This window comes from Myotis davidii, unplaced genomic scaffold, assembly GCF_000327345.1.
Source record: "Myotis davidii unplaced genomic scaffold, ASM32734v1 scaffold497, whole genome shotgun sequence".
NCBI classification, from domain to species: Eukaryota; Metazoa; Chordata; class Mammalia; order Chiroptera; family Vespertilionidae; genus Myotis; species Myotis davidii.
In genome coordinates this window covers 1,885,561-1,898,947 of record NW_006288434.1, presented here as the reverse complement: position 1 = coordinate 1,898,947, position 13,387 = coordinate 1,885,561, and the positions used below count along the sequence as shown (strand labels likewise).

General features: G+C 33.7%; 1 protein-coding gene across 18 annotated transcripts in view; it reads left to right on the top strand.

Moving 5' to 3' along the window:
* RIMS2 (regulating synaptic membrane exocytosis 2) overlaps positions 1-13,387 on the top strand; it is a 296,933-nt gene that overhangs the window by 158,366 nt on the left and 125,180 nt on the right. For 9 of the 18 annotated variants that reach the window (XM_015561714.1, XM_006760263.2, XM_015561716.1 and 6 more), the window contains one exon: positions 6,191-6,223. The exons of the other annotated variants lie outside the window; for them this stretch is intronic. In XM_015561714.1, the coding sequence (XP_015417200.1) occupies positions 6,191-6,223 (33 nt within the window). The remainder of the gene's footprint in view (positions 1-6,190; positions 6,224-13,387) is intronic. 18 annotated transcript variants of the gene reach the window in all.

Here is a 13,387-nt window from a genome sequence, read left to right as displayed (position 1 = left end):
GAGGTGATTTGTTTTCAGTGCTTCTAACTGAAGCAGGATTGATGAGGATCCCTGGGCAAAATAATTAATATGTTTGGTGCAAGCATAAAATACAGGCTTATTTAAAATCAAGTGATTTTAAGCCCCAGGTATTATGTATAATGGTTAGAGTAAATCACTGAATGGCTTCCTCCTGTGGAATGAAGATTAGTTATTATTTAGGCCATAAAGTTAACAAAACATTCTTCATACAAATCAAGGATGCATGAGGAGGGCAGATCTGTTGTTTATTTGTTTTTCAATGAGCAATCTGATTCTAAAGTAGAACCCTAATGTCTATAATAATGCAATGTTATAAAACATTGAAAGGAAACTGTAATCTTATTGAACTTTATTATAATACTTACTTGGAGTTTCGCTGTTCTTATAGTAATTAGAAATGTATCTGAGAAAAGAGCACATTTGTACATAAAATATTTTATCGCATGTTCTTCTAAACTCCTCCTACAAAAACGTCTGGTAAGAAAACTAACTCTAGTTAGACTGAAGGGATGTTTTAGAACATACAGTTTCTCAGTTCCTCTAAGTGAGAGGAACTAAATAGTTCAGAATCTACTTTGAGATAAATTTAAAGGATTTCTAATTTGTTTGAAAATTAGCTGCTCCTATTTATTGAAAGAATAATCCACCTTGGATTGTTATTTTCTAAGTGTAAGAAATGCTACATTTAGGAAAATCTTGAATTAATTTGCTCCCCTTACTGTAGTTATCCTGAGCCATGACAATGCACTTTACCTTGCTTTATCTTATTTGGAAAATATGTTTATCTGGAAGACTGAGGGCAGTGAAACACTTTGCTGAGTTGCTGTGTTGATTGTATAGTATTTTGGAAATTGAAAATATTCAAAGCTATGAGTTATGTTCTACTATTTACTATAAGATCTTGTGTGCTTAAGTCACTAGGTTTAGCATTATATGATTTGCTTAATATACAGGGTGGTCCAAAAACTATATACATAGTTTAACAGCTTATAGCTCAATTTTGAAAATTAAATGTATTTTATAAACATTGCCTTTATAATTATTCCAAGTGTGTGTATACATTTTTGGGGACACCTTATATTAGCCATTACTTTTTCAAAATTGACTTTTCCATGTTGTATTTCTTATAGATCTATAACTAACTGTAGAGAAGGTAGGGGCTTTTTTTCTTAGTTTTACCCTTAAAATTATACTTTTAAAATTTATCTTAAGGAAAAGTAAATATTCATTTTATTAGTGAATTTTATGCTTTAAATTTTTTTTTAGTATTTTGATGTAACGGACTTTTGTTTGTTTTTTTATTCTTGAATAGTTTGATATATTTTAAAAGTAAAAATAATTTATGTCAGTCTAAATCAGCATTCTAAATTAGTCTTCTAATTAGATGCTAATATAAACCAGTTAGCCTGGAAAGAAGAATTAAGGTTGCTCCAGGTCAATATTAGGAGGTTGGTAATTTCTAGTTATTTCTGGACTATTATAGAATAAAAGTATTTTATTTTAGACAGAAAAATATATTGATGTATAACAAAGTAAGTATTTTGTACAACACAAATTAACTGATAGAATCTTGTAACTAAATCTATCGACATCCTTAGACACAGTGTTCTTTGTTAACAAGCATGTTTTCCTGTAAGTAAGGGGAAATTCATGATTTATGAGTTTAATTGCTCATTTAAAGTTGGTTCAGTTTCCTCTGAACATATAGATAAATTTATAAGGCCAAATTTGTACTTTAGTAACTGTCATATGATAGGTTGTGTGCCATAGCTGGAAAATTAATTATTTTAAACTCCCTCAATACATGGTCTGTTTTCCTTCTGTGTTTAAAATTGCATTGCATATCAGACTTCAAGGACAGAATCAGAAAAAATAGCACAGCTTAGGAATAGGAAAGAAGACATTTAAAAGATAAACTTTTTAGCAAGCTTATAAAAATAGGGAAATATTTTTAAATATTGTACCTTGCTTATTTTAATAAGTATAACTTATCGTAAATGTTCAATGATTTTATGGTTGTTGACAATTATGGATAGTTATAATTAGTTTTAAAAGTCAATTCAAATACTTGAATTGAAGGATTTTTCAACAGATTCTTGTCACAGTAGAGAAGTATTGGTTTGAAATCAGTAAACTTGCCAAACATTTGGGTTTTATATTCTAGGTCTGTCCTGATCTTTGTGTCATTGAGGCTCCTACTAAGTAGATGCTTAATTAGGCTTCATTTTGAAAGGTTCCTGCTCCCAACGTAGACTCCTCTGACCTCAAAAAAGTATTATTGTATGATAAGCTTTTAATAATGTGTCAATGCTAATATACACTGAAAGTCTTGAGACTTCTCTTTCATTGTTAGGAATCTTTTTAACAAATGCTTGGTCCTTTAGGACATAATTATACTCAAGTGCAATTAAATCTGATAGTTGGACCAATTGTACGTCTGTTGTCAATGTTGATAAATGGGAACATTAGCCAATCAATGAAGTTTCAAATAGTGTCATGCACCCTTGTTAAAGACTTGCATTTATGGATAAACATGACCCCCTTGTATGTGCCTTCTTAAATTAAGTTGATTACAGATTATTATTTTTGTTTGAACTCAACATATTCAGTTGTAATGTAATAGGTAATGCATTATATTGACAAGGGAAAATTTTTGGTTCACACAATTTTATATAAAGTCACCATTATGTTAATTCTCATGAGCTAACCGAATATCTTAATGACACTGATTACTTTATGTATCTGTTTATTTTCAGTAGATTGTTTTTATTGGAAGGACCAATACAGACAACTTTCTTATATATAAAAAATGTTATACTGCTTTACTTGACTAAAAGCCCATTCTTTTCATAGCTTGCACCTGGATGGTACCTTAAATTTTAAAATGTTTGTTCAAAAATAGCTTACTATAAGTGATGAAATGCTACTTACTATAAGTGATGAAATGATACTTTATAAATGTCATCTATTTCAGTATATTATATGAAAATATTTTATTTCTCTTTTGTAGTTCATATGGTTGAATGAACAACAACAACAAAATACTGGGCATTCTCCTTTGTAAAGTCTTTATAATTCTTTTAAAAATATATATATTTTATTGATTTTTTACAGACAGGAAGGGAGAGGGATAGAGTTAGAAACATTGATGAGAGAGAAACATCGATCAGCTGCCTCCTGCACACCCCCTACTGGGGATGTGCCCGCAACCAAGGTACATGCCCTTGACGGAATCGAATTTGGGACCCTTCAAGTCCGCAGGCTGACGCTCTATCCACTGAGCCAAACTGGTTAGGGCAAGTCTTTATAATTCTTAAGTCTAAAACTAATATCCTGCCATAGATGTGACGGTAATGGATACTAAGAAAGGGTATACTTTACTGTCCTTAATTACTCCAACCGGTTATTGGTTAAATGAACCATTGGGAAGAGTTCTCATTAGAACTACCATTAACAGCACTGAAAAGTAGAATGTTTGACTGTGGCAAAGTAACAATTAAGGAAAAAGGGGGAGATAGGAAGAGTGGAGGGGTATGCTTAGCTTCTTAAGGTTCACTGAAGTCTGATTCATTACAATAACATACGTGAAATAAGTCTTTATATTTTATTGCCATTTAAATAAGATATGGCTGTTCAAATAATATTAGTTGACTATGTTTCTCTTTTTTAAAAAAAGCTGTTTTCATAAAATAGTTTATAATAAAAGCTAATCACAGGAAGACAAGAAATCCAATAAAGATTTTAATATATTTGGTACATTGAGATTTTATTATTTAAATGAATATTATATCTGCTAATTTAAGTTAAATTATTTTTATATAAGACTAGTTAAGATCTATTAATGGGACCTCTCACATAAATGATGGAAAAATTATTTAATGGGCAGTTACAGTTGGTAGTGAGATCATTGTCAAATCTTTCATTTTCATCCTTTGATGTAGTAAAAATTTTGTATAACTTTCTTAAAATGTTAACTTATTAGTGCTAAGTTAACCATATTCCTCAAAGAGTAAAAGCATTGGTGAATTACTTGCATAGTTGTAGCATGTTCCTCTTTTTAAAAACATTCTAATTAAATACTGTATAATAAAATGTCAAGTTCGGGTATCACCATGAGAATATTTTTTTGCTTTTTCCTTGTTTGATGTTTTACTTCACGTTTTTGTTGGGAAATATAGCATCTAGTAGAAAGAAAGTTGGCCTGTAATCAGGAGACCTCTGTCTATTTCTGGTTCTGCCACTGAACTTGTTTTGTGACCTTGGGTAAGTCACTTGAATTCTATGTGTCTCAGATATTCTCTAAAATTAATGATTGGTTTGAGAAGAATTTTGAATGTTTGAACCCATATAACATAGAAAACATTGCTACAGCGCCATTATAAAATAATCCAAGATACAGGAAAATAGTAGGTAGAGAAAGAAATATTTGTTGTTTTTATGTTTTATACCAAAAAATGTTTTCTTAGAGATGGAATATGTATAAGCAGTTATTTTATCCACTTTATGCCAATTTTATTTTAACATGTGAGGAAACTATTTTAGTAGTATAATAAATATGTCTGTAGTGAAATTTTGCATAGGAGAAATAATGCAAGATATAATACAATTCAGCTGTCCTATGATATTAACATATCTCTGATTTTTCTACCTTTTCTTTGAGAAATGGATGGATTGGGGATGGGAAAAATATGGCATATATCATATTAATGTATGAGTACAGTAATGTTCTAGTGGTCAATCCTATGAACAGAGTCTGGGTTGTACTATAATTATGATGAGATTTAGTGTCTCATTATGAATAGGTCAAAGATGTACTTGTATAATAATCAAAATTACATTATTAAGTTTCAAAATGTGTTATCCTTTTCAGTTCTCTATAATTCATACGAGGATTCCTTTTTTTTTTCATAAGAAAAACATTTTGGTCATGTACGTTATCCTAGTGGAAAGTTTTCATTTTCTCAATATTCAGGAAAAGAGAGAAATTGGTTATAGGAAGAAATGCTCTAAAGAGTTATAATTCTAATATACCAGTATTCCAAGGGCAGTTTGATACAATATGGTCTTCTATAAACTATGATACAACTATTGCAGAAGTGAATGTGGTGTTTTTATTTAAGAATTTTGTGGTACCTGATTTAAAGCTAAGTAGATAATTGAAATAGGAGATTTCGGTTTTGTTATGTTGTGTTCATGTGTCAATCATACTAACACTAATTCACTAATATCTTTGGAAGAATTTTTTTTTTGAATGCTGAATTTAGCAGACCTTTCCTGCTTTCAATCACTGTTTAAAATGTCTTTCGAACTTCTCTACAGCCAATGGGGAAAGACTGTTTCCAAAATGTGTGCCATATCTGTTATAGTAGATGTTGGATTTGGATGGGCAGATTTGAAGAGAGAAACATCAGTGATCAATGTGGTGTCTATAAGAACTTTCTTAATAAATAAGCATTATCAGGGAATCCAATCCAATAAAATTGGCCTAAATTGAAGGTTAATTTGAATCTTTAATATTTACATAAAACCATATATTTCAGCTACTCTTCTCATAATGAATTTTATTATATTTGTTACTCTCCATCATATTTTATGATATTTTGCTGTACTGAAGTCATTTAGTAAATGTTGGCCCGATGACTGTACTTTATTTTCATGCGTGCACTGATCTATTTGGGAAATGTAAAAAAGCATAAAATCTGTTGGAACTATTTTTATTGCTCTCTTTGAAGATGTTTCAATTAAATTTTATTTTTTACATGATAATTAAAAATCCTAAAAGGATTTTCACTGATCCTAAATGGACTCAGTAATGCCTTAAACAATATGGTCACACTAGTAACACGGTTTTTATTCACGGTCTCTTCCTTCAGCATCAGTGATCAGGATTGGCTGTCCACAAATAATTAATAACCTTTTGAATCCACTTTTTCTCTACACTAACTTTATTTCTCTGATCCTACTAACCCATAGTAGCTTAACTAATTCCTCACCAGTTCTTCCCTTTTTTTATAGAATGTGTTTGATTCTATCTTTCCTACCATTATGCACAGGATTCTTTCTCCAAATGATTTGGGCTCTTCCCTTGCGTGTCACTTTTACCCTCTGAGTATCTCCACTCACACCCATCTCCTTTGTCTCTGTCTGTCATTACACGGTGTGGTCGCAGAAGACGGGGACCCCACCAGGAGAAGACATTCAGGTCTGTCTCTTCTACCGCTTTTCTCGGCTATTTTTTTATTTAGCTAACTTGCCTTAGGAAGTTTTACTATTTTTTTAATTTAATTTTGCATTCTCCTCTAATATAACAAAATGTTAAACTCTCTTAGGTATTTTCATTTTAGGTAGTTGTATAGTCAACTTTTAACGACAGCTGCTCCTGTTAGATGGATGAAAATACAATGGTTACTTTTTGTGTTATATATAGATTTCTTCCCATAACTGGATATATATACATATATATGATCAGTTAGATTACATAAGTTAATTATAATTTGCTCTTCAGCTTATTTTAGACTTAAAACTTGTGCTCCACTTTTTTTTTTACATAATAACAAAAGCATTTTATTTCTATCATGAGTTCAGCAATGTGCTAAACTGTGGAAAATATGAAAGACCTGCATGCCCTAAGCTATCAGTATCATTGAGAAGTTAAAATATGTGAGTAACATGTTACGTTTGTGTGCCAATGTGGGTGACTCTAACAAAGGTATAAAGTCAAATAAAATTTGTTTTAACTAGATGGCCAGAAAGGCTTCATGGAAGAAGTAACACTTGAAGTAAAACTTGAACATTCATTCAACACTCATTTAAAAAAATTTTTTAATTGATTTTTACAGAGAGAGGAAGAAGGGAGAGAGAAATAGAAACATTGATGAGAAACATCAGTCGGTTGTCTCCTGCGTGTCCCCTACTGGGCATGGAGTCCTCAACCTGGGTATGTGCCTTTGTTTTTTACATAATAACAAAAGCATTTTATTTCTATCATGAGTTCAGCAATGTGCTAAACTGTGGAAAATATGAAAGACCTGCATGCCCTAAGCTATCAGTATCATTGAGAAGTTAAAATATGTGAGTAACATGTTACGTTTGTGTGCCAATGTGGGTGACTCTAACAAAGGTATAAAGTCAAATAAAATTTGTTTTAACTAGATGGCCAGAAAGGCTTCATGGAAGAAGTAACACTTGAAGTAAAACTTGAACATTCATTCAACACTCATTTAAAAAATTTTTTTAATTGATTTTTACAGAGAGAGGAAGAAGGGAGAGAGAAATAGAAACATTGATGAGAAACATCAGTCGGTTGTCTCCTGCGTGTCCCCTACTGGGCATGGAGTCCTCAACCTGGGTATGTGCCTTGACAGGAAATCTCAACCACCAACCCACACCCAGCCAGGCCATTGAACGTTCATTTTTTAAGCACCTGCTGTGTGGTACTGTTCAAGGTGCTGGAAATAACAGGGCACAATACAGCCCCCTATCCTTGTGGGCTTTTCTAATGTGGGTCTATCAAGTAAACACAATAGTATGACAGATATAATGAGAAATTATGTATCTATATATTTAACATTTTATATATATTAGTGGAATCACAAAGTGTGATCACTTCCACCTGAAAAGGGTAGATATTAGTTCAAGAAAGACTTCATAGAAAAAATGACCTTTGAGTTGCATGTTAAAAACTAGAAAGATGTTGACCTTATATGTAGAAAGTATTTCAGGGAGGAGAAATGATATAGGCAAAATAATTCAAACAGGTTCAGAAAAGTAGGCAGGGAGGGGGTCTGAAGATGGTGTAGGTTATTGAAGCATAAAATAGGGGAGGAACAAGATCAGATGTTTCTTTCTGGAAAGATTAGAAGCTATATTTTTTAAAAATGTACCTGTGCACTATAAGCAGAAAGATAATTTATGAGGATAATTCATCAGTCAGTTAAGAGATGATAATGAGCTGAATTAAAGTATCAATAGAGGCAATTGGTACATCAAAAGTTATTTAAAGGCTTAGTTACAGATTAGATATTATCAATGCAGAGAAAGGAATAAGATAAAAATCTCAGGTGACTGACTGTTTGGATAGATGGTGGTACATGTTATCGAGAGAGGGAATATAAGTTTTAGGGGAAAAACAAAAACTGTGATTGGGATTTACAAAATAGTCATGGGGATGTAAAGTATAGCATAGGAAATATAGTGGATAATCTATAATAATGAAAGCATGATATGCTAATTAGACCGGACATCCTTCCTTCCGGACAAAGCCGCAGTGGGCAGGGGCTGAGGCAGAGGTGGTAGAGACCCCCTGGTCGAGGTGGCGGTGGGGGGCGGGGGCTATGGCCAAGGCCCTTGCATGAATTTCATGCATCGGGCCTCTACTATTGTAACAACTATGTATTGTGCCAGGTGGGCACTGGAGATATCAGGGGGAACACTTTTTAGAGTAAATGATTGTCTGACAACTGCAGCCACTGCAGTGGTAGCTGCAGCTCTATGGCACTGCCTTTTTTCCTGGCATGAGGAAGCTGAAGAGTGAGTTTTCTCAGTTCTAGCTGTAGGCCTCTAACACTGTTAGGTTGGAACTGGGTCTGTATTAACTAACACTGGAATTTAGGATTCCACGCATTCTCCTAAGCCTAGAAATAAATGAAGACAAGTGCATTCTGTTTCAAAGGAAATAAGAATTAAAGAAAGAATGACAGAGAAGATAATAAGAAAAGCTTCAGAAAAAAAGAGAACTAATTTTATAAGAGAAAGGAGTAAATTTTCTAACAAGCAACTCAGAATGGATTTCATTTGTTCAATAAAAGTTACAGAAAGTTAAAGCTTTTCAAAAACTTACTGGAGTTTGTGACCAATAAAATGTAACGTCTGTATTAAGCTATCACATCTCTAATGAATAAGTTAGTATTTTTCTCATTAACACAAGCTATTAATAATTCAACCCAAATGTGATGGAAACATAATTTCATAAGGTTAATCTTTTCCCTGACATATTAAATTGAAGTGTATGTTTATGTTTTACACCAAAATCATAGGATCTTCATTTGTGTTAATGGATCCTAGTATAGTCACTGAGGAATGGAGTTCAGCACACATTATGAAGCACTAAAAAACATTGATTGTAGCCCTCGCAAATCATAATCAAGTTTAGTGAGCTTTATTAATGTTTACACTTTTTCTTCTTACTCTTAAGAAATTTCATCTGACAAATACTTTTATTTTTATTTTTCTTGTTAATCCTCATCTGAGGATTTACAGTTACAAATAATCTATATTTTTGTAATTTGGAAAAAATTGAAACTAATATCTATAAAGAAGTTATTGCAGAGTTTTGTCCACACTAAATAATCAAAAAATGGCAGCGCTTAATTTATTACTACAAAAACAATTATATCAAAAGTTTATTTTGACAGATATACTTATGTAGCTCTTTCCTTAATGATTTATGCTTGTTTTTAGAAAAATCACAGGTTTTGAATTTCAATTTAATATATCAATAATCTATAAACAATGAACTAGTAAAAGGTTTAGATAATCTAACCCATCTCTATTTGTTTAAAAATAGAGAGAAAATAATTTTAATGGTAGAGCTAAGCATTAGACTATACTTACTACCAGTTTCGTTACTTATTTGTGGCACCAGAAATAAGGCAAACTACTTAATTCTAGATACTTTTTAAAAACATATTATGCTTCCTTTGAAGAACAATCAAATAAGTTATGCTTTATTCTCTATTGCCTTATAAAGAAACATGTTGGTGAGCAATAAAGTATGAGATTCAAAAGGCCTGTGTGATCTTAGGTATTCATTGGTAAAAGAGAATTGGTAATTTGTGTGTGTGTGTTTACTTTCAATCAACAGAAGAATAAAAACAAATGACCTGCCAAGATAAAAAGAATTATTTCTAGAGTAAGCAAATAAATGCCTAGAAAGAAAAACAAACAAAAGAAGTATGGGCTACCACTTTTCTCATGTAGGACTGAAGGGCTGTTTTAAAGATTAGAGAAATTTTTTAAAAAGTGTATGGCAGGTTGCCAAAATGATATTTTTAACATTTTTTAAGTTATTCAAACTTTCAAATCTCCTCTCAAGATATTTTTAACACACACAACATACATATTGCTCAGAATTATAGTAAATTACAGGTTTAATGTATAAATAATGAAAATGGGTCTTGATTAAGATAGAAATAAAAAGCTAAAGCAGAAACTATTAAATCTATAATTATAAAAGCATAATATGCTAATTAGACCGGGCGTCCTTCCGGGAGACCTTCCGGACGAAACCAGGGCTGCGAGGGAAGCCCAGGTCCCGGGTGCCTGCCGGTGTCCAGAGGGAAGCCAGTGCTGGCAGCCGGGGGAAGGAAGGCCTACTCTTGCACGAATTTCGTGCATCAGGCCTCTAGTATCCTTATAAAATACCCAAATAATCTATTTGGCTATACTAGGCTCAAGTCATTCTGTAGGTATCATAATAGCATACTAAACTATTATATACATGATTGGCTTATATAAAGGGATGGTTATTCCTGAAATTCTTATTCCAGTGACATGAAAGTGTTTCACATTCTAAAAATTCATTTGTTCAACAAATACCTACTGCCAGGTTTTATTCTAGGCACTGGGGAAGTAACAGTGACAAAGACAGTCAAGGTCGTTCTCATCATAAAAACATATTATTAGGAAAGTAAATAGTAAACAAGACAGGTTTATTTTATTTTTATTTTTATTTGTTACTCTTCACCCATTGACTTAGAGAGAGAGAGAAGGGAGGGAGGGTGGGAGGGACAGGGGGAGAGAGAGAGGGAAACAGAAGCATCGATGTGAGAGAGACACATGGATTGGTTGCTTCCCACATGTACCCTGACGGGCTGGGGGTTGAACCTGCAACCCAGGTACCTGCCCTTGACTGGGAATTGAACCCTAGACCCTTTGGTGCCCACAGACCGATATTGTAACAGTTGAGTCACACCAGCCAGGGCCGAGATAAGTGTAGATATTTATAAGTGATATTTGTGCCGAGGGGTAGGGGGGGCCGAGGGAAGGTTAAGGGGGGGAAAAGGAGACATATGTACTAGTATTTGTAATACTTTAAACAATAAAATAAAATTTTAAAAAATCCTTATGTAGCCTATTATGACTTGGGTAGGGAAGGAGTTCTTTTAAATAGAGTATCCAGTAATTTTTTTCTAAAGAGGTCATATTTTAATTAAACCAAAAGAATAAGAAGAAACCAGCTATGCAAATTATCCATAAAGATCAATAAACAGAAGATAAAGCAAGGGCATTAAAGTTCAGAAGAGGAGAATAATTTGGGCTATAAATATTTTTCTGAAAATGCATTAAAGTATTGGTGACAGATAAGAGTTTTAAATAGTTAAGATTTGTAGTGGCCCTGGCCAGGTAGCTCAGTTGGTTAGAGTGTCATCCCCATATGCCAAGGCTGTGGGCTCAATTCTGGCAGGGCACATACGTCGGAGCCAGCAGCAAGGGCACCGCACAGCTCTGCTGGTCTGACTGGCTCTGAGTCCATATATTCTTCTAAATTCTCCCATTCCACTACTCCAGGGCTGGTTCCTGCTTGAACCCTGCCCACTATACTCTTTCTCTTTCTCTCTCTCTCTCTCTTTCTCTCTCTCTCTCTCTCTCTCTCTCTCTCTCTCTCTCTCTCTCCCTCTCTCTCTCCCTCTCTCTCTCTGTCTCTCCCTCTTACCCCCTGTTCCTCTCTCTAAAATCAATTAAAAGAAGATTTGTAGAGAGGTAAATGAATAAAGTGTAACTCTGGACGCTAGTTAAGTTATGATAAAAAGATTTTTTAAAATCTTTTGACTCTAAGGAAAGGGTACATATATCAAAAGTCAGGTGGGTAATCAAGTATCTATAAAGAAAACATTGTGGCCCTGGCCAGTATGCTAAGTAGTTAGAGTGCCCGCCTGCCCACTGAGGGGCCTAGGGGGTTTGATTCCAGGTCAAAGGCACTTGCCTGGGTTGCAGGTTCAATCCCTGGCCCAGATACGTGTGTGGGAGGCAAGCAGTCAATGTGCCTCTTACATTGATGTTTTTCTCTCTCTCCTGCTCCTTCCCTCCCTTCCATTCTCTCTTAAAAATCAATGGGAAAAATATCTTCAGCCCTAACTGGTTTGGCCCAGTGGATAGAGCGTTGGCCTGTGGACTCGAGGGTCCCAGGTTCAATTCCGGTCAAGGGCATGTACCTTGGTTGTGGGCACATACCCAATAGGGAGGGTGCAGGAGGCAGCCGAACAATGTTTCTCTGTCATTGATGTTTCTAACTCCCTATCCTTCTCCCTTCCTCTCTGTAGAAAATCAATAAAATATATTTTTTTAAAAAAGAAAAATATCTTCGGTGAGGACTAACAAAAAGAAGGAAAGAAAGAAAACTATATAATCAAGGTTGTAATGAAAGATAAATTAGTTTCATGTGAAAGAGGGTAAGTTAGCATGAATAATGCTACCCTAGGGATGATTTTCAGGAGAATTTAAATTAGGTTGTAATTTAACTAAAGAGAAGGATGTTTCTTTTTATCAGTCTATGAAAGCTTGAGGGGATGTTATGCAGGATGTGAGAATAAGGATGAGGAATGGAATTAATTGTGTAAAAGGCACAGTTTAATGAAAAAGCAAAACAATAAGTAAAAGTAATTGGATTAATTAATTAAGTGGCATAACTTACGGGGAAAATACAGTTATAGGTGACAAGCAGAATGTGAAGGAGATCGATAGGCCAATTCAGAGTGAAGGAATGAGAATCAGACGGAATCTCTGAAAAGAATATTAAAGATTAAAAACAGCCCTAATATAGTCTAAGTTTGGGCTCATAGGAAAATAAGTTGAAGCATTACACACACACACACACAATTGGCCAAAGAGGAGATGTAACTCAAAAAGAAAAAGAAGGAAATGTTAAAAGGGAGGACACTGGAAAAAGATTTAAATGAGAGTGTAGTGTGGTGGTGGTGGTGGTGTTGGTCTGTGTGTGGTATGTGTGTATGTCTGTCTGAGAGACAGAAGAGAGATATTTCATGTATAAATATTTCAGATGCTAAGTTTTAGAGGACAGACATCTCAGCCATTTATTTTATGACTTTAAATAAACTTTCTAATCAGTAGTAATTGAGAAAATAGTAAGTCCCATCACATACAGTTTTGCTGATCAAGTGACATCATCACAACACAGGTACAGCTCTCAGCACAATTCCTGGCATGGACAGAGTATTATGTGTAAGAACGTAATTGTGCAGGAACATCTAATATTAAATTCTAGAACACAAGATTTTAACTGTACTTTTTTATAGCTTTGTTACCTTTCATTTTCTATGCTTCACTCAATAAAATTCTAGTCCAAAGA